General features: G+C 37.6%; 1 protein-coding gene across 1 annotated transcript in view; it reads left to right on the plus strand.

The window, feature by feature from the left end:
- Window positions 1–26065, plus strand: part of LOC124162150 (protein O-mannosyl-transferase TMTC1-like) — a 956057-nt gene that overhangs the window by 359535 nt on the left and 570457 nt on the right. The window contains exon 2 of the mRNA XM_046538572.1: window positions 3536–3713. Within this exon, the coding sequence (XP_046394528.1) occupies window positions 3536–3713 (178 nt within the window). The remainder of the gene's footprint in view (window positions 1–3535; window positions 3714–26065) is intronic.

A 26065-nucleotide genomic window follows, 5' to 3' on the forward strand; every position in this document is an offset into this window, starting at 1 on the left:
TTAGGAGAACTAATCCATTAAGAATGCAGTTTATCCACCGTTTTGAACAAAAATAATCCCTTTGCGTTAATCATGAAAATATTCAGCTGCATGTATATGAAGGATTGAGAGGAAATATTTTTCTTATGAATTCACATCGTTGCGTCGAACAAGGGTAATCTTGGATCAAATGAATATTTTTAATTTTCTTTCCAATTTCTGCAATAATACCATGATAATTCATCCAAGATACTCGCTTTACGTATAAATGCGATCGCTAGACGCAATGTCCAATAAATAAAAAAACAAAGGCAGTTTTGAATATGAAATAAAAGGATTTGCCATTATGATGAAGTTAGTCCACCAGTTAAGGCTTTTATGCGATTTAGAGCATCTAAATTTCTCAGTAAGCAAATCCTTGTGCCCACACTACATCTTTCCTCCCAAATTTATGGTGATGATCTATTTCACTTGTTACATCCCATAAAAATGTTAAAATCCTTTTCCAATAAACGCTTCGTTCTTTCTTTCGACGACTTTTATCCTATAAGTCCTCATTAAACATTTTATCCTCACCCAGAGCCTTCATGCAATTGGTTGATCCTGTAAGTCAATTTTGCGTTTTTCCTCCTCATCTTAACTGACACCTCAAAACCCTTTATGGAAAAGTACACTTACATTTACCATCTACACAGGCTACGTCCTCGTGCATATACTCCATTTCCAGTTATTCGTATAATTTAATTATGTAATTCGTGTATTCTCTTTGAATATCCCATCACCTCATTGGAATTTCCTTATGACTTTGCTACATTCCACTAGTATTGCAGCTAGATCTTTATACATATAAGAGACGATGTCTGTTTGTCTGACTGCTATGAATTTCCATACGGCTACACGGATTTTCAGCAAAATTAAATACGTTGGGGCATCACATGCCTTCAAAGCCAGTAGTGCTACTTCTGGTTGAGTCCGACGCATCTTTGGCGTCGTTTTCTCATTACCGTTTGTTAAGTCACTTGATACATCCTATGTGATAGGACATACTACCAGATCGGCCAACCTTTTGACACGCTCAAATAGAAAATATAACTCAAAGGATTCTACACTTAACTATTAATCCTCTTGGTGCAAACCTTGTTGCTTGGGTTGTACGTATCATTATCATCCTACCTGCTTTGCTGCCAAAAGACCATGAATTCAAAGTTCCAACTTTCCCACCTATCTCGGTACTATACGTACTTAGTTGGCCAGGTGGCCTGTTAGTTACTAAATAAATACAGTTAAAGTTTGTGACCGCATACCTTATGGAATAATGAAATATTTCGAAAATTAGGGTCGAATTTCAAAACTCGTGCTACTCGCCTGGATGTCCTCCTTAGTCTCAAAGGAGGAAAAATAGATGTGCTTGACCTCAATATAAGTTGAGCAGCGCATTTTGAATCCTAAAAATTTTAACAATAGCTTTAATTGGAGACAAGAGAGTACACGGGAGGCAAGGACACACGGAGAGGCACACTCGTGGAAAATAAGTATTTTTATCAAGTGGACGATGGAAAAAAAGAGAGTAAAAAAATAAAAGAAGGCTGAGGCAAAAATTCAGTTCTCTGAGAGCGCAGTTGGCAACGGAGAGAGAGTTCGAGGAAAAAAAAGAGCCAAAAAAACAAGTGATAAACGCGGGGAATTCCCGTTAATGAAATAGGGTGTCCGAGAAAAAAAGAGGGCCTCCTCTCTTTTAAAGAGAATTAGAATCGAGGGAAAAGTAGTGGAGAATTGGGCGAAATCCTATTCATGGAACCCAAAATTACGTATAAAAAACGCGTCAGCAGGGAAGCCGCAACCACTGCGGATAATTTTTTGTGCGATATCGTTTAGAGAGAAATGAGGCTCGTTTAGAAACGAGCGTGTTGTTAGAATTTTGATGGTTTTTTCATTGTTTAATCAATATTTTATGTCTCCGTTTTGTGTGACTTGTCATCGTGATTTCACTCTACACTATTTAATCACTAATCTCGTAAGCATAGTAGTGAAATCAATTGACGTTTGCAAAATTACGTTTAACTTTTCCCTATATTTTTCCTCTTCTTCTCCCTACTTTCAGATGTGTGTTGATGGTAATATTAAAGTTAACTCATCTTAAAATAATACAGTTTTTAGGAAACGTTTCAAATAAATTACATTCAGTTTTCCTATTACTCTATTTCTAACGCTGTAATTCACATGGAGAAAATTCGTTAAAAATTTATGCGGTTTAAATGCATTAATTTTTATGGAAGTGGAATGCGATAAGATGGAAAATTAGGTACTTAAAGTATTTCTATATGCTTGATTCGTACAATCTTTCTCTTTAAATTGGTGAGGGAATTCAGTGCAGCCATGTAACCAGGAATATATTATGGGGAAGCTTAGGGCGGTATACGCACTGCTCACTCTTTCATAATGCTGTCTATTCGAACGCATCCGAAAATCATAGGTTTCATACATGTGTCGATTTCATGATGCTGCATGTTAAATTCATAGTTGGTAATAGGCTGACATCATGAGTTATAACTAAATCAAAAAAGTAGTTTCAGAGCCCCTGGATGATGGGTCGCAATGATGTATCAGGCTTTCAAGCAACCCCATCCTTTCTGGCTACGTATCTGTGCCAGCCGTGTTTAATCGGAAATATATTTATTCAGATTCATTCGTTTAAAAATTTGTTTGAAGATCCCCTTAATTTATTATAGAAATTATAATACGAAACAATCAGCAAAACTAATTGTAACAGAAATGCCTGGAATACTATTTTAAAACGTGAGAACGCAAGTCCACAAGCTTTTGATGGTATTTTGAATGTATTTTTTAAGTATTTTTAGCTTTGAAATTTTGCATACAGCGTACGAGACTTCGAGAAGTTTCGAGTATTTTGAGTTTAATAAAATGTGTGACCGTTCATCTTCTCGTTGTTGCAGAGCACAGATGAGATCGATAGTGAATTACGAATTGGTATCGTTTCGAATAAGATAGTAGACATCACGTTACGATGAAGCTGTTTTTTATGTAAACTCTTGTCCTAAAAAATTTGCTTTGTGGCAATCGAGTATTGAACGTGTTCTTCTAGCTTAAAGTGTACCATAGCACCAACACCTAAGTTTGAGAAAAGGTCATTCCAATATTTTCCCAGAAAACAATCTGGCTGAAATGTGATACCTATTGTAACAATCGAGAGGGTGAGAATCCAATGGATACAATTGATTTATTTCAAATTAGAGTCAGGAACAGAAAATGGTGGAAAAAATATACAAAAACCTGTTGGCCAAGGGATACAACTGAGCCTTTGTTATTTTCTGGCACTGAGTGAAAAATCAAATGCACCGCTAAATATCAATTAGATCTCGTTTAGACCTAGTTTCTATAACAAACTATGCTTTTAAAAAAACCAACTGTACCGATTGGCTTCTCTCCCCTTAAACTGTGATTGCCACTCTATGCCCGGATTCATTTCTTCATTTTTTTCCCAGTGGCATTGCACATTTAATATTTTCGTTAATTTTTTCCCTTTGTCTCTTTTCAGTGCTAACCATTGGGCTTTCGGCCTTCATCCTTACTGGTTCCACGCCTTCAATGTGGCACTTCATGCCGTTGCATCACTCCTCTTCACCAAAGTGTGTCTCGGAGTCGCCGGGCTGCAACCCAAGTTTGCCGCGGCCGCCGGCGCCCTCTTCGCTGCACATCCTGTTCATACGGAAGCGGTAAGTAACCACGCAGTGAATGCATGAGTAAAAGGTGGATTAGCAGTAGCAGTTACTCGACTGCCAACATTGAAAACGAAAACTTTACCTTCCAACACTCGATTTGACGCGAGCGCATTTCAAATACGTATATCTTCGCCAAATCATGCCATATCGCTGAATCATACTCTTAGGCAAAGCTTAAATTAAGGCTTTGCTTCTATATTTTGCAATTTCTTTCATCTTTCTTGCTTTCATCTTTTTGAAAATATTTTGTCGCAAAATTAGCGACCAAATAACCCGTATGGGTCTTTCCAACCTCTAGCGATTACCCGCGTTGCACTATTTTATAGTGCTTATTTCACATTTACGAGTACAAATGTTAATACACGTTGGGTTAGCTGGGAATATTTTTATATTGATCCCATCCTTGGCTAGATAAGAATATGTAACGGGCATCCATAGTAATGTAATGATTCATATACTATAACCGTGACCTGCTATTTCAAGATCACTTTTGCCGGCATATTAAGTATTCCAATCTAATTAATTTTAGTCAGGGCAGAAAAGTACGAGGCAAAAGTTTTCTCTTTCTCCCAGAGTTTAAACTACGAGCACATGGTAATTTCTTGTTTGAGCTCTACTTAGATACATAATATAGATATAGCTTTTGATAATCAGGTTGCCACATAGCTATTACATGGCTTAAAGACAAAAACGCAAAAAAATTACTTTTTATAACATTATTACCTGTGACAAAAAATACGTTTTGACATTGCTAGAATAGTTAATTCAAGATTCATTCGTATTGATTCCATACAATCCATAGCTGCTATTTATCCTCATCTGCAGAAAACACATGTCCCCGCCTATTTTCCTAGATATGGCTCGGAACAACAGAAAAATATTTCATTGGCCAACACTCGGCTTCAAATGAAGCCTTTCAAAATCGCAGATTCATATAGAAGAAGAGGGACTCCCTCCGCGCGGGTGAGCAAATTTGTTTGGTTGCGCAGTTTTTCCCACTCGTACTTCGGTGGCGAATATAACGAAGTCCTCTTGGAAACGGCCCGCGCGGTGTGGTCATAGCGCTTATTTCTCTCTCCACTCTTCCGGTTTCAATCACAGCAGGCACAAAAGCAGCACCAGCGGCAGCCCTATACGCTCGAGCCGTGGAGTGCCATCGGTCATGCACGAATGCAGGTCGAGGCGAGTCATTGAACGGGAGCGATTGGCGAGTGGCACCACCGCATTCAATTACCGCTTAGGTCGGAAGCGCTGTGTGCCACGGGGGGTGAGGAAATTCCGTGGTGCAGCCGGTTAAGGCTGAAATACTGCCTTACCCCGCAACGGGCCATAATGCACTCCAAGCACGTAGTGGTGGTGGTGTGTGCCCGGGTGGCGACTTGCGTGAAATAAGCTTCCGTTCTCGCTACCATGCATACAATCTTTTCCTGGAGCAGATTTATTTATCTCTCTACCTCTTGAACCTCTATTTTCCGTTTACATTGCTTCCAGAAGGAATTAATCATACTAAATAGGTTTCTTCAGGTAAGACCGCAGGCTTTTGTTTGGTTCTTTTCTTGGTTGGGAAAGGTTATAACCACCAGTGGAGGACCTATTGGGGGACTATAGGGACTCTAGTCGAAGTTGCTTGAGGTTGCCACTTTGTAAAAAAGTATTTAGTTATATTTTCGGATATATTTACCTACTTTAACATATTTAAATACAAATTAGCACTAAACTGAGTGCCTTTTTTACATACTTTGTGTATGTTATAATCCAGGGGAAGATCCAGAGAGGGGGTAGGAGGGATATAGACCCTCTTGGGTATATATTTTACACTAGCTAGAATGGTGATTTAGTTCGGAACCCCACTACTTAAGGTAGGTTACCTCACCCATAACCCCTCCCCTTGTCCCTATCTTGCATTCGCCATTGATAATCACCATCATAGGTGTTTTACTGCAAATAACAATTGTAAATTAAGAATGTGCACGGAGAATTTGAGTCTCCTGGATTTTCTGCTGAGTGTATTGGAACATACTCTTTTCTAGAAACATGGTAACCTCGGATATGAGAAAACCAAAAGGATAAGTAACGGGACAAGCTATCAGTGAATAGAAAAATAGGCAACATAGAAAAAGGTTGAAGTATTTTGAAATGACATTTTAGTCTTCTTTTTTGTCATATATTTATCAAAAAGGTCTTTAATATTCAGTTATCTGGCAAAAAAATCTAAAATTAATTTTTCATATGAGAAAAAAGATCAACAAAAATGAAATTTTTTCATGAAAGTTTGTTGATTATTTTTACCCACGAAACTAGACAATAAATCTATAAATATTTGCGGTACCCGAAGACAATTTTTATGGTAAATATTAGGTTGGAGTCTTCAGCCACGCCTGGTTTGTTACCTCAATACTTAAGTTTATTTTACGAAGGTAATCTAGTTGAAGATACAAATATTTATTTTCTCAGATAATACAGACGCCGGTCATCTACGCTAACTTCAAATATTTCTTTTACCTTTCATGTTCACACGCTTTAAAATTTTGTCTTCTTTGGATATACAAAACTCCCATAACCAAACTTAACTTTTTCAAAGAAGTAAGAATTAATAGTTTCCAGTCTGCGAGGGTTCCATATTAATGATTCCGCTTCACAATCGTCACGGCTTAACAAGAGATCGCAAATGATCCGCACCTGGAATTTGAACTTCTGTCGATGGAGGGTTCGTTTTGAAATGAGAAACGGGGGTTTGAGTTACAGAGATGGTGCATAAATGTGGTTTGAAGAGAGGGGGGAGTGGATCGCATATACATATTCCTTTTATCGCGAACATTTTGCCTCCGCTAAACTAGAGACGCTCCACATCATTCCATTCCAACGCCGGAGCGTTTTAATTTTTTCGCAAAATGGTGGAGATGTGAGGAACTTGGCGAGAAAATTCCAAAAACGACTCGAAAAAAATAAGAGAAGAAATCAACCGTCCGTAGTCGGATGAGAGGGCACGGAAGGAGTTTTGAAAGGAACTGGGTGAGGATGAGACTTCGGAGAAAAGAAATCAGAAAAAGATAACATCGTATCCCCTCCCTCTCTCAGCCCTCCAAAAAATTCGAGATCCTCCCTCCAATGCCCTCCGAAATCATGAAATTCTCATCTGGAATTTCCAAACTCTCCACGAGTTTCTTGCATCTTCGAGACGCCCTCTGCCACCCACCCTCGAAGCAAGGGAAAATCACCCGCCCCCTTCTTTCGCCGATATTCAACTCCAATTTCGATCTCCTCTGCCTCCGCTCATAAATCTTAATTATTGTTTCATGATGCCCTTTTTCCCCCTTTACGACCCCGCATGCCAGACTTACCCCATTTGCCTCTCATCCCCTCGTGAACTATGTTATATCGGAGGGCGATTTTAAAATCGAATGCCAGTTTGCGTGCCAGCTTACACCCGAGATTAGAAGATCAAGTTCCGCTAGAGCCTTTCTCCCTATTGGTGCATAATGTTCTTATATTTTCTCGATAAGCTCCAAATTAAAAGTTGAAACTAACGCTTTTCTAGGATTTGGAGGTACGTGAACTGCCCGGATTGTCAGAGAAGAGATTCCAAGACCAAAGTCTTTCTCTGCATAGCGTGCAAATGCATATAGGTGTATAAAATAAATTCCTTAAATTTCCGTGAATTTTCTCGATAAACCACTATTTAATAGTCCATGGTGAAAGAAATTTCCAGTACTGTTCCCCACATTTTTTTAAATATTTGCTGTCAACTAGGTTCGATGTCTATACGGTCATCATCAAGACAAACAGACATTTTGCCTTGATGTTGATGGTATAGACGTTGAAACTAGTTAATAGGAAGTATAAAAAAAATAGTTTCTGGAACAGTACTTGGTTTTTGTTTCACAACGAACATTTCATATTTCCATCAAGTAACGCCCAAATCAGTTGATTTTATTCGTATTCAAAAAAACAAATGCTTTTCAATAAGTCGGGAGTACTTAAACTTTCAGGATCGTCACAGAAGCAATAAAGAGCTTTCAATCAAACATTAGAGCCAGTCAAATTGATCAAACCGATCATGGACCTCTAAATCTATTGGTCAACTGATGCTCTGGCTCTTTTAACTACAATAAAATCCAGACTTGATCGACAGATCACTATTAAACTAATAAGTAGCTTCTTTAAAGTCTGTGTAGGCATTTGCGGTGGGATAGAGTAAATTGATCACTTTCAGGATTTATCGAAAATCACTCCTCTTAATCCAATAGATGTTAATTAAGAAAATTCAAATTTTCAGTATCGACTAATTTCTCTCTGCATATCCTCCTTCACGCAGTGGGTGATTCTTTTATTCGTTTTACTATTAAAAAGTAATCGTTATCATCATACCTGTACCTGGATTATCAATATCGACTATTAGTGTTGAGTGGCAGACCGTTAATAATTGGTCAGTTAATTGTCTCCGGTCGGATGATTACCAGTATTAATTAAACTTACAGTGGCTCTCTCATCAGTTAAACCTTTGTCCTTTACCTGTGCAGTGTTCTTATATAAATGGATACACTAGCCCTGTTTAATAGAAATTGAGTTATATGTGCAAAATGTTTGCATTTTTCATTTTCTAATGTAGGAATATCTCCGAGTTAGCTGACGAGCCAGCTCCAAGAGCAATAGGGTGGTTTCCTATTATTTTTTTATTGCCTAAATCGAAAGATTATTACTCCTGGAGTACGTATTTCACGCTTTTAGATTTTTAAATGACGATATCTATTTTTCGCGATGAAATGAAAAGTGAAAATTTTCAAGCGCGCGAAAACGCGACGCTTAAGTATGAATGTCGGGAAGTCTCTCCGCGTGACGTATTTCTGGTTCCCCCTCCCGCCCTGCGAGGTGACCTTGAGGCGAGGCTTAGCGCTGATACGACGAAGGCTGCTAGCGGCTAGCCTAGTACCCTGCTGGCTGGTAGCGCTTGGCTTAAATAAAGATTATTAATAACTTATCAAACGAGGAAAACTTTCCGACCTTAGCCAGTTTTAATAAGTGATTGTTAAGACATGTTTCCCTGAGCTCTGCGCCTCATGCATGCATTGGTAACCTCAGACGACGAATAACTCCTATCTTCTCGTATAGAAACTAGGTCCCTGTGACGTCACGTGGAGTGGCATCGCATGGGCGCCAATCTGGCCCTTTTCAAATGAGGATAAAAATGGACCATTGCCATTCGTCTAACCCGGTATTTCTAAAACAAAATAATTTGTATATTATGAATACACTAATGGTGGGTAACGAATCGCAATCAATGCCTTTCGTTTTCTTTGATGAAGGAAACCACCCTATTGAATGTAGACGAGTAAACATAGGGTAAAATATCCATATGGGCAATAGGGCCCCATGGATCAGAAACTAGGAAAATCGGAAAATCCAGCCATGAAAGACTGACCGGAGAATCTGACCAGAGGAGGAGCACCGAAGAAATGGAGAAGAAAGGAAACTTTTAAGAATTGTGGGCTAGATTACTTGCTTGTTAGTGAATAAGTCAATACCTGATATGACGAAAAAGGATTGTACTTGGGGGAAAAATGGAAGGCGAGGTTGCACTACGAAGGCCAAGAGATTACTGCTTAGGACGGATAAACAAGAATACTGAGTAGGAAAACACTGGGAAACTGAAGGAATTAGGGAAGTAAATGGATAAATAAGGAAATAATGGGCCGCAGTACCCGAATAAGATAAGGGTATTATTTCGCCGAACGGATAGGCATTGAAGGACTGCGAATTTCCCCCGAAAAAAGAAAGGGCTTTTATAAATTCGAGGTTGGACTGAGTAGTAAAATCACTCCAACGCCCACTTTTTTCCTCTCAGGGAAACCTTAATAAGGAGACGGAACAACCTTATAGGCCACATCTTGAGACTTGATGGCCTGATGAAGACAATCGTCGTGGGACAAGTGGATGATGAGAACGGAAAAGAATGACCTCGAACAAAATATGTAGAACAGGTGAAAAAGGATGTGAAAGAGAAGAAATAAGTAGAAGTGAAATTATTGGCTGAAAGTAGAATTGAATACAGAGCTGCGTCATACCAAACTTAGTATTGCTGACCACTGATGATGATTACATAAAGCCAATGTCTTAACTCCAACCACACGCGTATTGAGGCAGCTCGTTCGAGGTGGTATGTGTGTACAGAATTGTAGATCTATAAAATAAGCTTCGCAAAGGTGAATGATCATTTATTTATCATATCATCTATATTTTATTCTCGCTCCGAGCCGAGGGATTATTCAAAAGAACACGAGGTAGGTAATCATCGTGAAGCTGAAGGAATTAGCAAAGGAAGGGGATAAATAATGATATAAAGGGCTGCTTTGCACTAATAAAACAAGAGAGAGATATTTCAGCGAATTGATCGGTAATTGACTCTGATTATTTTCCGAAAAATAAATGCGTTCCATAAATGATAGGAGGGACTGAATAGTTTTTTATAGTCCCCCTACCTCCCAACACACCCGCATGGTGTACGTAACTTTAGTATCGTAGGTTTAAGAACTTAGCTTGGTGGAGGTTAGTGGTCTTTCCATAATTTCATTTTCGTGTGGATTTTTGAGAACTCATTCCCATTCCCGCATTTCCACCACAGTCTCACATGCACGCCAACCCAGTCCACCACCAACCTGAATAGTCAACCATTCCGTGAAATGCATCGGTGGTGGATGGGGTTGGCGCAAGGGTTGGATAGGGAATTTTACCTTTTGAAGAGAAGGGATGCATGGAAAGCAGATCAGAGGTGGGCTGGAGGGGAGGATAGGGGGGACAAGGAAAAAAAAACTCAAAAGCGCCCGCAAATACGCATGAATTATTTAATACCTCGAGACCCCTTGTTTTATTAATCCCGCTCGTTTGTCTTTCTTCGCTCTGATTTCTTCGTCTCTTCTTCCGTCCCTCTTTCCCGCAACCCTCACGAAATCCCTCCCTCTCTCCCAATTCACCTTAAGCGACCGTACACGAGAAACTTTTCTTCGAGATTTCAAAGGGAAATCCTCCTCCACCTCTGCAAGTTTCTCATTAATTCCATTATCTCATCATTTTTCTTTTTCCATGTTTGTCATTTTCCCTCCATTTTGCTGAGTAATTTCGGATCGCAGGTGAGTTCTGAACGTAGCGATGTAAACAAGAGTGACATCGGTGCGGTACCGCATTCGCTTTGCATGTAATTATTCCCCTTGCGAGTTTAATTATGCCAAATGCGAGGCCGTATTGCAGAGTTCAATAGTAGTACGCAGCGTTTTTATTTTGACATGCTCGGGCTCCGAATATTCAAGCACGGAGCTCAACTCCGGTTTTCCAAGGTTCAGTGAGGTACTTGTGTGAGTGAAAAATATCCATGGATATAAGTTAAAGTACTGAGTTCAATGTAGGGGAATTATTCCATGATTGAATATTAAATCAAATGCAAGTATTCACTTTTTTATATTTAAATCAATAACGATTAATACATCAGTTGAATAGCAATGAATAAGCTGCTGTCATTTAGCTTTTGCTACATAACACGCGATAATAACCCACTTTTACCTCAATAAAGAGATGCGAATTGGAGGGACTAGGATGAACGTCCAATTTTAAATCTTACTAGTCCATGATTTCTTGCATTATAATCATTAGATTTGACAATAATAGTCAGATTTTGTCAGCGTTAACGACACTATTATCTGGTTGATTGATGTCTAGGATAGTATCAATGGGATTTGTGGGCGAAAAAATAGTTATTGAAAGTGTTGGGAGTGTGTGAAAATTTGAGTGTATTGGGTGAAATTAGTATTCAAGTAGTTTTTATTATCGTGAGGAGATGGAAACTCGCTGCTTCAGATATACAGTGTAGGTAAGAGCATACGGTTGAAGCAAATTTGGAATTATTTCGGAAAATTACATTTTACCTAGATATCTTGAATTTTTATAACATTTTTAAGATCTCCCTTTTAAATCGCATTCAATTTATTTGTTTATGTATTTGAGTTTCCTCGTGCTTTCTTCTAGTTGTTTAAAATAGCATATTGTGAATCCTTGTTAATGCTGACATAACATTCACCATTGAAGCTATTATTTTCAGCATCTATACTCCACCGCAAGTGGAGGAGCGGAAAAATTTATTCACGTTTGATTTTTTTTGGTTTTCAATTGTTTAGTTTTAGTTAATTATGTTTTAAATTTATTTTCGTGAAGTTATATAATATTTTTATTGAAAAGTTTTTGCACGAATTTTATGGCAAAAAAACGTTTGGTGTGACACTAAAAATATTTTCAAATCATGTCTTCAGATGAGCTGTATGCGTGTATTAAAATTTCATCTGAAAATTCAAGTAATAACTTTAATCAATTCTTAGGAAAAGTGGTGGATTTTAAAATGTTGAAAGTGAAAGAGCTTTAAAGATTTGTTTGTATTAATGGCTTTGTCCAGGAAAGCTGGCATACGTCAATTTATACTTCCGTAACATATACACAGGAATAAATGAAAAATATGCTTATTTTATGATTGTTAGGAATTGGTACAAGCCCTTATAGAACACTAGTATTCCTAATTGCTTTTTTACGTGCTTGGATTAGTAACATAATTGGTAAATAAATGCGATTGACTGTTGCCCTTTTAGTGCCAGCGTATTTTGCCTGGTATGCTGAAGAATGCCAGGGCTTTTTTTGGCAATTTTTTGGTTTTACAGAAAAAAATATGCAAAGTGCAATATGCATTTTCATGAACTATTTTTCTAAACTAAAGTTGCAGCCTAAAAAATCATTTAGCACTTGGTATAAATTTGATATCCATGGAAGCGATTATAAATAATTCTTATAGCAATTTAAATATCAAATTTTATCAAAAACAAATGAAAGCAAACATTTTTATGATTTCCAGCATCACACAATAATATCTACTTTCCGCATATTAAAATATAGAATCATGCATAAATCAAAATACATTTGGCATACTTGTAAACACGTAAACAAAACATTTATCATGTCAATTTAATTATAAAATACCAAGAAAATAAAATGGAAACGATCATTTTTCGTTTTGCCAATGTGATATCCTACAACTCTTGGGGAATAGAATTCAATACATACGTGAATTGATATAAAATGAAAGATATGAGGTACTGTTATGTGTAGTAGTTCTGTGACAGGGTACAATTAATTTACTCTAATTGCTACCATTCCTTGTCTTTAGGTAATATTCTAAGTTTGTAACATGTACTAAATCTATGGGATTTTTATTCGTAGCCGTGTGATTTGCTCAAAATGGCATTCCGTTCATACCTATTCTCAGGCTGTCTACTTCACTAGTTTCATCCAACTTTCTTGCCGCTCTGCTTTCTGTTGTCAACACACCCTCCTCCCTCGCTCTCTCTTTCTTCTTCCCTCTCTCCTCACTAGCAAACCTCAACCGACGTCCTCTCGGTGTGCAAAAAAAGCGTGCCTTTCTCCCCGATAGCTGCCTCCTTCTAAGGCCCCCTCAGGAAATGCGAACCGGGCTCAAAGTTCCAAATAGCCTGTCACCTCCTTGCTCTCTGTTGCCTCAGGTACCCTACCGGAGGAGAGAGCACCTTAAGACCCCTTCTTCCCCCTCCCTCTCCCATTAACGCTCAAAAGCCACCACCCACGCGACCCCACCCCATTTCACCCCTTCTCCCTTATCGCCTCCACCGCCTGCTCCCTCCTGTTTAACCTTCCGGCAGACTTATTGCTTGCCTCCTTCCCTTCCTTCAAAAAACTCCTTTTTCCTCCAAATTCCTTCACCATTCTGGCCGCATTAGCATCTTTCCCGCCCCCCCCCCTGACACAGCCTCCCCTGGGATTTCTTTCGCTCTCATCGTTTAGTTTCTTCTTCCCATGGTTTTGCCTTCCCTCTTTAGATTCTATGACATCTCTTTTGGATTGCCAAAATCGCCGTCATTGTGGGCTGTCGAGAATAGACAACATTTTTTTAATAAAAAATATATATTGGTTGTTTGATACTATTATCATAATGAATTACTGCCTAAGTTTCTTGTAATTAGTCTGTTACATCACAATGTGATCTTTTTTCTTGTGTTGAAAATATTGTTTTTGCCGAATTGTTTTCTTGATATTGGAGGTTTTCACAGAGTAAAGTTGTCTGAATTTCTATTTTTTTTCTCTTCAATGAATGCATCAATGCTGAAAATGTAAAAAGTTGTACGTCTATTTTCTTGTGGGCCTCGGTGCTCACGCAAATAAACGAAATTATTATTATTTTCGGTGTTGGCATATGACATCCGTGCAATATCCATGTTGATCCAATTAACATTGGATGGATATCTGTCAAATATCCACAGGGCTCGCTAAACAACGTTGCAGCGATGTCCAGCAGTAGATAGCAATTTATATATTAATAGAAATTGACTCTTCACCGCGCTTAGTATTATAAAGTGAATGAGTACGTTCTGTAATATGCCTACTTGAATTGCGATGACAATTATCTTCTTAGGTAATGAAATGCAATAATTGCCTTTGTGGAAACGTATTGCGTCGAGAACTAGGTTTTGGATGCACAGGAATCGTTTCTCTAACGAAGCAAACACTTCGCGTCCTGGGATTCAAAGTTGACTGTGCTCTATTTGAAGCATTAATGTTCCAGAATTAGTGTATACTTGTTAGGAAAATCATCTGCTTCCAATGCATCGATGTCATCTGTAAACAGGCCTACTACTTAAAGTCAACATGCCAAAGTGATCACTCTTTTTTGTAGCCATTCATCGGCAGAAAGGTACCCTAATGATTCCATACGCACATCATAGTGGCAGTTCGTTTTTACATAACTTATGTGTTATGCGAAACTTAAATTGTAAAGTACCAATATGGGAAAGCTATTTTTGCTTAATTTTTGCTAGATTTGTAAAATAAGGTTTTCAAAATTATCCACTGCATAATTTATTTTAAATTATGTGTAGATATTTTGTCTTCTGCGGCCATTTGTAGTTTTGTGTTATTATGACATACGTTTATGAGGTAGAGTGTGATATGTGCATTAAGGGTAAGAGTAAAGAACTTTCAGTAATTGAACCTTATTTAGTAAAAACATCTATAAAATTTCATTGAATATAGATTCATGCATCAGTATAATATGCTTAGTTGACTTGTATCGCGGTTCATAGGATTACCTGACATACTTATTGTCAACACCTGCTTCTTCCTTTTTCTAGTTCTTTAATACTCGTACGTGCAAAGTATTTATTATGAAAAGCTTATATTTCTTTTAAATTATTTTAGGGTTTAAGGTTCCAGGTAGGTCTATATTTTTACGAACGCAATTATTAGGGCGTATCGTCTTTTGGGACAGAAATTGATATAAACACAATTGGATTCAGTATACTCATGTTGGTGAAAGAAGAATCGGCCATCTCGGGAAATAAATGAGGTTTTTGCGCGGAAAAGAAATGTGAAAATGGTACGTTGACGTTAAAAAGTTTTTTTTTTACTTTTTGAGTGAAATGGGAGCCCATCTCGTGAGCTTGGATTGTGTTAATGTGTTTGATGAGAGAAGTTTCAAAATGAGAACAAATACGGAAGGTAGGGGTGAACTGTGGTAACAACCTCCCCAAGATTGAAAATACGGATACAACAGAGTCTCGGAAATGTAAATTAGGAGAGACGGGAAATAAAAAAAATGTACAACGCATCTAGTTATAAACTACGTATTCCGTGCCTGCCTCTGTCTGGGCAGTTGAAAAACAGCGTAAAGGGAATATAAAATACAGCTTGCGTATATCTCTTAATAAGCATTGCCTTGCTTGCACTTAAAAAAGAAATGTTAACTGATTTCATCTCTTCTTTCTCATCCATGTAATCCCTTTTTTCAAACGGGGCATTACCATTGGTTTCTGTACATATTCTAACCTCATTTTTTCCAATTTGGTATCGTTTTTGTTAATTTCTATTTAAAGGTAGTTTATCACTCCAATTATTTCCCGCTTTTTAATACCTTTGTAGGCATTATCAAGCTAAGAATTTGAAAAAAATACCATGATTTGAAGTAGCCATCAGTTTTGATAAATCGTACTCCATTAAATCCATCTCAAATAGTAATAATTGCAATTTTGCTAATAATTTGCTTGAATTGATGAAGTCTACGTGGTGCATTGCAATATCATTATACCTAGTTAAATGATAAAATTAGTGTGCATATTTAAGCAGGATCATATTAAATATTTTCCTTTTTCGTCTTTTTGGATTGTTATATGGCTTACCGATTGCAAGTATAATTTACCATGGCCAATTTAAGATACAATACTGATATTAATGTTGATTTTACATTATCAAAAATTATATATTGTCCAACCTTAGCTTAGGAGTCGCATTTATTATAAATACACCTAAATTTTGCAAGTACGACTAAATATTATGTTAAATTAGCATCATAATTTGATACATATCTGATAAGAGTTCTCTAATATTGGTGCTACACGCCATTCCTTTTGACGTCTAATGTCATTCCTATTTTAACCTCTTAATTTTTTTATTGCATAAAATATTTAACCTCTGCTATTTTTTCTGGTTTAGGATTTTTGTGCATTAATAATAGGATTTGTTGGCCACCGGGAGAATGTTTGATATGAAGTGAGTCGTTTGTTTCGTGCGCTACGTCTAATACTGTTTTCGAAGACGTATGTTCTATAGGATTTGGGTCAGCTCTAACTGAGCATACACCATTCACTAAGACGCTGATGTAGTCAATCCACCAATGCATAATGTTTGTGACCATGTCAATGCTTTACGTTAATGGCACTTGACTGTCAAAAACCGAATATAGTGATAAATGGGTGAATGACCGAATGGACTGCCGCTTTAATTTGGCTAAATTGTCCAGTAAGCCCGAGTAATCGTCACCATATGACCGTGTTCCATTGTTGAAAATTTAAATGCCCGGAAAAAAACTTAGCCTCCTTTCTTTGCTTTTGACTCGAGGCGGCAACGGAATGGAAAGGGTTTTCCGTGATAAGGGGAGGGAGTTAGGGTATTCGGCCGCGAGGAGGAGGAAGTTGAAGTAAAGGGTTAAGCTGGGAGGGGTGGCAGTGTGGAAGGGGGGGGGGGGGTAAAAGGGGTTTGCGTGGAATGGAAGAGAATCCCTCCGCTCGGATCGAAACATGCCGTTCCTTTTAAAGGCGAGCGCCCCTTGTTGTCCGCGGCGGGAAATACTATATTGTGTTTAAGGCCATTGGCAACGTTCACGCGCCATCCTTTCTTCATTCGTTAATAGCAGATCATCCGGCGTTATTCGGGAAGGATAGCACCGAGAGAGGTGAGGAACTTGGAATTCATAGTCACCTTTAGAATTTTTAGTCATAGGAACATAGACGAGGGGCAGGGTCGGGCAGCTGCCCCCCCTCCTCACTAGTGCAAAAATCGCCAAAGTCTTTATGCAAAATCAGTCCTGAATTGAAACGAAAGTATTCAACAAATTTTCTTTGAAGCCACGAAAAATGATATGTGTTACTATAAGATATTTAACTAAAATAAAACTATTTTTTCAAGGAAATAATCACATAATCTAATAAAGCGCTGTTATATTTTTTTTGAAATGTTGATTTCATTCACCTTTTAACATGATAAAATGCCACTACTTGGCTTGCCCCCCTCCTTGACCATTCCTTGCCCCCCCTTGTTATGATCCTGGGTACGCCCTTGCATAGGAACAAAGCAGGTAGGATGATGATGATATCACCTATATAACAGAAAAAATGAAAAAAATAATTTCCGCGTACCGCGCACGGGATCAGCTTATGTGACGCTCCACAACAATGATCGCTATGTGTATCCCAATGTGCGTAGTCAAACAACGTCGTGTGAACTCATACCCCAGCAAAAATATTTGCGCCAGGTGGATTCATAGCTAAGTTTAGAATCATTTTGAGTTAGGTTTTCCCTTAGAGCGTGTCAAGAGGCGCGCCGAGAGGATGTCCAAATGCAGTTATAGACGTGACGTAATAAACGGTAAGTAGAAAATTACGAATAAGACGCGTAGAACGCAACCGAAAGTAGCACAACGGAATTTGCCATTATCAGATGCACCTATGTAGTAACTTTGTTGCAATCCGTAAAGCCGTATGGAAACGCATAGCGGACAGAAAATCTGGCATCCTCTTTCACCTATATAGACTTGCAGATCACCCGGCGTTGCTAGGAAAGGATAGTACACAGAGAAGTGGGAAACTTGGAACTTGGAATTCATAATCGCATAGCAGGATTTTTAGATTTTCTTTTTGAGATCGTCAAGAGTTGTACCAAACCGAGATACCCAACCACAGAAGTTGTATGACGTGAGGTAATAAACGATAATGAGAAACCGTTGCAAAGGACGTTTCGCTCGCAACCGAAAGTAACACTATGGGGTTTGGGAGCATAAGATGCACCTATGCAACAACTTTGGTCACAATCCGTGCAGCCGTATGGAAACGAATAGTGGACAGACAATTAGACATCATCTTTTATATGCATAGAAAGATAATCATGTCTTAACCTATGAGTTTTGTCGCCTTTTTATAGGTTTTCAGTGTGCTACACTATTGCCAAGAGAATTTTCCATGGTCACTTACAGATTCAATACTGATATCAATCTTGTTTTTAAATTATAACAAAATGCGTGATTTTGTCATTCAATGAAAGGAGGTTTGCATTGGAAATGGTATTATTAACCTGGAAAAACCCAAATCAAAAGATATTTTTTTCAAGGCGACAGAGAGAACATTTTTATAGAACCTCACTACATTTTCAAATCCGAAAGAAGCGTTGGATTAAGAGAGATGTTGTACCCAGATCGGAATTCTTTTTCCCCCAAACGATAAAATACTAACATAAATACCATTTGGAACTAGGCTAGGAACTGCAATGGATGTGGTGGCCAGGTGTTTGCCTTAGAAATTAAGGACTTAAGGAATTAAGAACAAATATTTGTCAGAGGGGTAAGGAGGACGCTATCTTAGAACGCCACTACATATTAACGTCAGATAGAAATGATACAGTATGAGAAATATTTTGCCGAACGGTAATTTAATAAATGCTGGGTGGAACCTAATATTTAAATTACTCCAACGAGCACATTTTTTCTCTTTTTGCAAACAGCCTGTGTCATAATGCTTCTAAAATGTGCCTATTTCGCCAGTGTGTAGATATAGATGTTAATGAACCTTTCAAAGGAGTAGGCATCCTATACTCACGCTGATTTAATTACACATATTGTCTGATAAATAGAGCTTTCGACATGAATTTGTTTAAATTGGGGTGAAATAAATATAATCTTGTATTCCAAAGCTATTATTACTGGCCATGTAGTTTCAACAGATTTGTGGCATCTTCAAACATTATTTTTCTCTGCCATTCCCTTTCCGTTTGCCAAACGCTATCCAGGTCCTATTATAACAAGGCATTGCTATATTTTGGTAATGCTGTAACTCGCGATCTTCTGCTGGTAAGGCACTGGAGTATGCAATGCTATAGTCACTAGGAAACCTGAGGTTTTCATACGCTCGAGTCGTTACCTCCATAGATACATCTACATAATACCCTGCGAGCCACCTCTAAGGTGTTTGGCAGGGGGTGATCAATCACCAGCATGCAGCATGCAATTGGACTCCTATATGCGCACCACACAGTAAAAAACGTCACTCGTACTAAAAAATTATACAACCATATGCTGTTAGAAATAATAATAAAATTAAGAAACATGTCTTAAGTTTTACATAGGTTATAGGCTACACTACAGGTCATCTACTCTATTCATGAGTTTTATCGCTGTCGTTATATCTGTTATTGATCGTGAAAAAAAAAAAACATTCTGAATCTGTCTGTTCTACAGTCTATCTCTCTTATTTTATTTATATGATCTTATCTTCCGTAGTGTGTTATCGTCCGTAAGATATGGCTAACTTCGTTAGAAAAGACGCTGCTCTTGAATGTATCAAAAAGGTTTAGTCTATTTTTTCAATCTACGGTCTGACAGAGATTTCCAAAGACATGGTGGTAATCCATACTATACTCGTTTTAAAGCAACGTCCACCCCACCCAGTCTCCTTGGGGGAGTGAAGATAGCTTCGCTCGAATGGTTAGGAAACGTCCCCGCAGATACAACTACGCCATTTCTTTCTCCTCTTCAAGTTGTCCACGATGCACAACCACTCGCTTCATTTGTACTCGCGCGGAAACATAGAGCGTGCGTGGATTTCCTACCTTTTGAAAGGGAATGTGTGTAGCAGGCAGTGCGGCTGCATCCACACCACCGCGCCTTTCCTCCGCTCCTTTTCCCGCTCGCCGCAGCCGCACCGTTGGAAGTTTATCGGGTGGATATGATGACTCGCCTCTTTGTGGCATCCGATGTGGGTGAGAGCCAACCAACCAGCCAACCTTCCCCACTGATTATGAGCGCTGCGCGGATGTAACATATATTAACTCCGCTCTTTTCGAGTGGAATCATTTAAACTAATGGTGGTTCCCGCTCAACCGTGTGATTTAATGCACTCAGTTTAATTGTTTTTGAATTTTATCGAGTTTGCTGTCAGGTTTAGCGTCCTCAAAGAGGCAGCGTCTCACTCGCTCTACCGGTTTCTTTTCGTGACGAATTACTCGGTATAAACCTTAGCTTTCATCTTGAAATGTCCAAATAAGTATGTCCAATGTCCAGTATATATAGTAGACATGTAGGTAAACACTTTCCTTAATATTTGCTATAGAAAATTCAACATTAGTATTTTATGAAGGAAATATTTTTATGAATAACAGAAAATTTAAAAAAATACCCTATAAATTCTCAAAATTTTGAATGCTTGCGTAAAAGGAATATGATTTTTTCTGGTGAATGAGTTGAATTAATTCTTCATAAGTTTTCAACCGGGTTAAGGTCTGCATGTTGTAGGCCGAAGTTTTTTTTGGGAGATTTGCCTAGCACCCTCAGTGCTGATTAAGTTTATGATGGTTCAGTTTACCATCACCGCTGAAGATGTTGGGAAAGTCTCCGAACGAAACGTGGGCCTACAGCATACAGGCCCTAATACGATTGGAATTTCTAATGAATAAAAAAAAGCAATGCTTCACCATAAACAACGAAATACTACCGATTCAGTGCAAGTGATGCGCGTTCTTAATGCTGCTTTCTCTTATTTAGTAGTCGCAGTTCTGTAAGAGTTAGGGCTTTGTCTTTAAACTGTACGTTTGTGGGTTCAATCCCACATTTTCACACCTGGTCATAAATATAGTATTTTTCAAGAAATTTATGAAATATACTGTCGAGAAAAGGATAAATAGTCCTGATATTATCTCATTCATTGAAGTATAGCTACTACCAACTGGAACACTTTAATACAAATAATGCAATTTTAAATATTTTTTGGGAATTGCGCCCACCCTGGTTTTCCAACGACACCTAGTTTTGCAATTACATAGACTCCGAGGTTATAAATGCTTTCTTGTTTAATTTTCCAGCCATTAGAGGAAAACTTTCATCGTATCTAATTCCATAGCAGGATGTTATACTGCAATCCTTTGACACGCGCCTATTCAAATGAGGGCGCTTCGATGTTGACATCAGGTTTTCTCCGCTGTTTTCCTTGTTTTTGTTTGTGAACTTTGTTCCAAAGTTTTGACGAGATTCATCATTAGGGAAAAAGAGTTAAAGTTTGCTAATTAATGGGTCTTATCTTTTCTTTTTCAGTTGGTGTAGAAGTTACTTTTGTATGTACTTGCTAAAACAGAGAGAGAATACCTAATACAAAAGTGACAAAGTATGAGCAGTAAAAATTGTAATTCGTGTATATTTATTTGCTAGAAATTCAATCTATTTTTAATGGCATAGGGAATCGTTGGTCAGGCATGGTTTTCTACGGGGAAAGAACTTTAATTTTTGAAAATAGTGGAAGCGAGAAAAGATTTCACTATCCACTCCACGTCATAGTAAAGACGAATAAATGCTAGAGGGATATTGCTTATTCGTGCCATCCTTTCTCAATGGCGATACAAATTTGTGTGTATGACGATATGATACTCATTGTTCAACAAATATTGTTGAATTATTATTATTATTGTTCAACAACATTTGGAAACTGTAATCAATCACCAAGATGTGAAGCAATACGTGAATAATTTAGCGCAGCGTTATTTGCTAGAGCATGTCTTACTCACGTCAAATATTTCAAGAGCGATAATCGTTTTTTTTAAATAATGCATCAATCTTCCTTTCTATGATTTTTCCAAAAATTCTGCGTTTACAGAATACAATGCGAGTCACCAAAAACCTTAAGCTCAAAAAAGATTAGATAAATTATCGGACGCAACATATTTTGGACTTAACAGTATCCCAATTCAGTAAATTTTCCATTTTTCCATGTCTATTGTGTTTTCCTCAGCTGAGATTATGTTTTTTGATTGATCGTTTATTTCAATCAACAAGATTAATTCTTTATTCAAATTTCCATTAGGCACCCGAATTGAATTTCAAGATAGGGATTAGCGGCTCATGAGGAAGGAAATTGGATATGTACTCCTCTCACCCACTCTTTATTAAATCAACTTGCGTTGAATATAAATGGATCAAAAATGAGATACCGACTATTGTTTGGATGCCTCACTTCGGTAAAAATAGCTGTGCACGTAAACTTTCATTTATATTATCCTATCATATCCTTCCAAGTTTTATTAAACAAGTACAGCAGGAACTTATTGAACGTAATTCCCACCGAAATGAATATTGGACGAATTTATCTCGAAATTTTGTTTGTTCGTCTTGTGTTCCTTGTTTGCTTGTTTGAATGGAATAAAAATACATAGCCACTCTTAATTCCTATGGGCAGGAGGACATATCCAGTCAATAGAAACCGCCCACCGTCACTCCTGAGTGGTTTCGATCAAAAGGGAGCAATCCGTTTACATATCCAAACGCGAACACCCAGAAAAGCGATTGCTTTTTGTTTCGCACTTCATTTTGCCGGCCCTTTGTGCATTAAGCTCTGAAAAAAACCTTTCAAGCCAGAGAGAGGCGCTATGGATTTGGTTTTTGCGTTTACGGATGAATGGTTTGAGGTTTAGGGAAAACCTTTACACAAAACTCGTCTCTTTGCCTTTTCTCTCCTATTTTTATTTTCGTTCCTAGGTGCTAACGGTGTCCTACTGTGCTTGTTATCGTATCACCATCCCCTAAATAATATACCTGTAAATTTGGTTCATGAAGATAAGCCAAGTGATCGTTTCATGTATTTTATTTTAACTTTCATAGGTTTCTGGGTCAAAATTCAGCAAAAAATGCCTCATCTATATCTTAGCTCATGTAGGAAAAATGGTTTATTTTATTAAATATCTACTTATTGACTGAAAGGAGACCTATTTTGTCAAGAAAAAATAATTTAACTCGCTTAAGGATGTCAAGGATATATCTTGTGCACAAATATGTTTCTCAACTAATTAGTGTTGATTGATTACCCAACGCAAAACGCTGACGTGGAACTTTGAAGCATAGAGCAGGATTCCCATCACTGTCTCGCGGGTTGTCAGTACAATTTTAGGCTCCAATGATTGACCTAAAAAACCTCTTGTATCGACCTGCATATTGACCCCGGTCCAGATAAATTTTTCTCCTATCAACCCATGCAAGTTTCAACACCTCTAAACTTTGGTACTATCGTTGCCGGCTGGGAAAATATAGAGTTATATAGTTCTTATCCATATTAACAGGAAATGTCATTGATTTATCAATCTATCCGATTGATTTAACAACAAATTTTCCTGTTTTCTATGATCGTTTCACATGAGGCATATAAATAATTCTTGAAAATACTCCCTCTACATTCATCCAGTAGTAAAGCGTTCCAGGAAAATTGCTACGGAATAACCGTGTGGCAAAAATACATATGTTATCTTTGGAATTTTTTAATTAATACCTTGAAATGTTCTCAAATTTCTTTTCGCTTTCACTTTAATCCGAGCTCTCTTGAATCAAACACTCTGGATTTATGATAAAATGTAAACTAAACACGATAATTTCCACACTTATATATAAAACTCCACTACTGATCATGGTTTTGACATTCACGTGAAAATGATATGATATGAAAATGATATAGAATGAAAGACCTTGAAAATTACGCAAAAAATGTCGAAACCATGGTTGATAGTGGATTTTATGTTAAAGTGTTAACATTTATATTTTATATTTTATCATGAACAAATCACATTTCCAAAAAGTCAGGCCTAAAAACAATTTTGTACGTATAACACGTTGTGTGAGACGGCGTTTAGGCATTTTTTTTAGTTTTCCTGAACTAAATCTGTAGAAACTACACATTATCTTTGTAATTTTTCACGTTTTCTGCATTCAAATATCAATTTCATCTCGCCTTCAATATAAATCAGGATTCCCTGAATAAAAAACGTTGTGTTAGGCTGCGTTTAGGATTTTTTCTAAACACCTTTATACGTTACCTTTCCTAGAGAGATTCGTTTTCATGGTGATATCTCTCCTCTTCCGCGAGCGAAACGCTCAGGTTAGTTCTCGTTTACGTCCTCAGAGGTCTCTCATCTAATCCTCCTATACTTCCCCTACTCGCCACCCACCTTCCAAAGCGCCACCCTCTGTCTCCCCTCCCTTCCAAATCCCACGCCGAGAATATACCCCTCTCACTTGTTCCTCCCGCCCCACCTCCACTTGCGTCTGTCAGAAAACCTAATCCCATAATCCTTCCAGTATTTCCCTCGCCTACTCCCATCACACTCATCAGCCAACGGCACAGGGAGGAACGAAACGGGGGGAGAAATCCAACAAACCCTTTTGCTGCTCTATGATTGCTCTACCCTGGAAAACGGTCAAGGGAATCCAACAAAAAATAAAATAATATTGAACCCTTAAATTGATTATTATGTACTCAGTGAGGTTGGAATATCCATGTGGTAGTTTGTCATATTTCCCCAAATGACAAGCTATTGAATAATCATTGATTTTTTCCGAGGATTGCGCTTGTGAATATGTTTTTTTACGTTAATTACTCCGTTACATATATTTTGTCGAGAGAAGAATCCTACCTAGGATTATGGTTGAGTTAGCATGCTTTTTCACTATTTCTTTAGTCATAAACCATAAGATTTTATTCATGTAATGCTCTTTTCAAACTAATTTTCCGCCTCCAGATACATTAAACGAAGTATTTTACAATGAAGCCTGTAGCCTTTACCATTTACGTCTTAAAGAATGAGAGATACTTAGCAACTACTGCGCAGATTTTAATGCAACCAACCCAGGTTTTGGGAGAAATCCGACAAACCTTTTTGCGGCTGTACTGTTGCTCTACCATGGAAAACGCCAAAGCCAATCCTGGAAAAAAATAATATTGAACCCTTAAAATAATTATTTTGGGCTAATTGATGCCGTTTTCAAATCAAATATCTATCTCCAGATAAATTAAGGTGAAGGTTATTTTACAACGAAGCATATGTATACTTGCATCTAGCCTTGTTCCTTTACGTCATAAAAAATAAATTACAAATACTAATTACCGCGTAGATTTTAATACAACCAACCTAGGCTTTCAAACAACATGCGTTATTATCAATTTGATAGTGGTATTCAGTGGTTGGAAATTTTTAATGGATATCAATTAAAATGCAATCAATTTCGGCCGAAGCTATTCTGTAATGGTGTAGATGAAATGAAGGTGGCAATCGGTTTTTATATACTTAAGTTTTTGTTTATTTATTACCACTTTATAGTATCATGCAATTGAATTTAATCAAGCCTCTAATATACCTCAATACTTAATCAACCCACCTTAATGAGGGTATCCTCTCAAAAGTTTTTTAAATAACCGAACTCATTATCAGTCATTATTATTTTCCAAATGTTTGACGACAATAATAAAAATGTCATGAAATCAAATAAAATGTAGCCCACAGCTTAAGTACACTTGAAGAGGCATAATATTAATTTATTGGCAAATATTTAATGGCTGATATTAAAATCTCCATTATAAAAAGCGATATCTGTAGCTGTTGCCCAAGTATATGCAATTTAGTTAGTCGATTATTAGTAAATATATCCATTACATGTTGCTTACTTTACCGCGACCAAAGGTTACCTATTGTAATTTATATACCTATAAAGCGTTAGACGTTACTGATAATCCTCCGCCATTCCTGCGAGCAATGAGCTACTTATTCAATAATACTGCCGCTCTTGACTGAATACTATGAAATTTCTATTTTTTTTTTAGTATATACGAGGATATATTAGTTCAAAATTTCTAGGTGTTTAGGTAGTTTGTCCCTTACGGAACATTTTTTATATTTAGCTTACCCAAGTGATCGCTCTATCATTGCTATTTACATTTTTT

This window comes from Ischnura elegans, chromosome 7, assembly GCF_921293095.1.
Source record: "Ischnura elegans chromosome 7, ioIscEleg1.1, whole genome shotgun sequence".
NCBI classification, from domain to species: domain Eukaryota; kingdom Metazoa; phylum Arthropoda; class Insecta; order Odonata; family Coenagrionidae; genus Ischnura; species Ischnura elegans.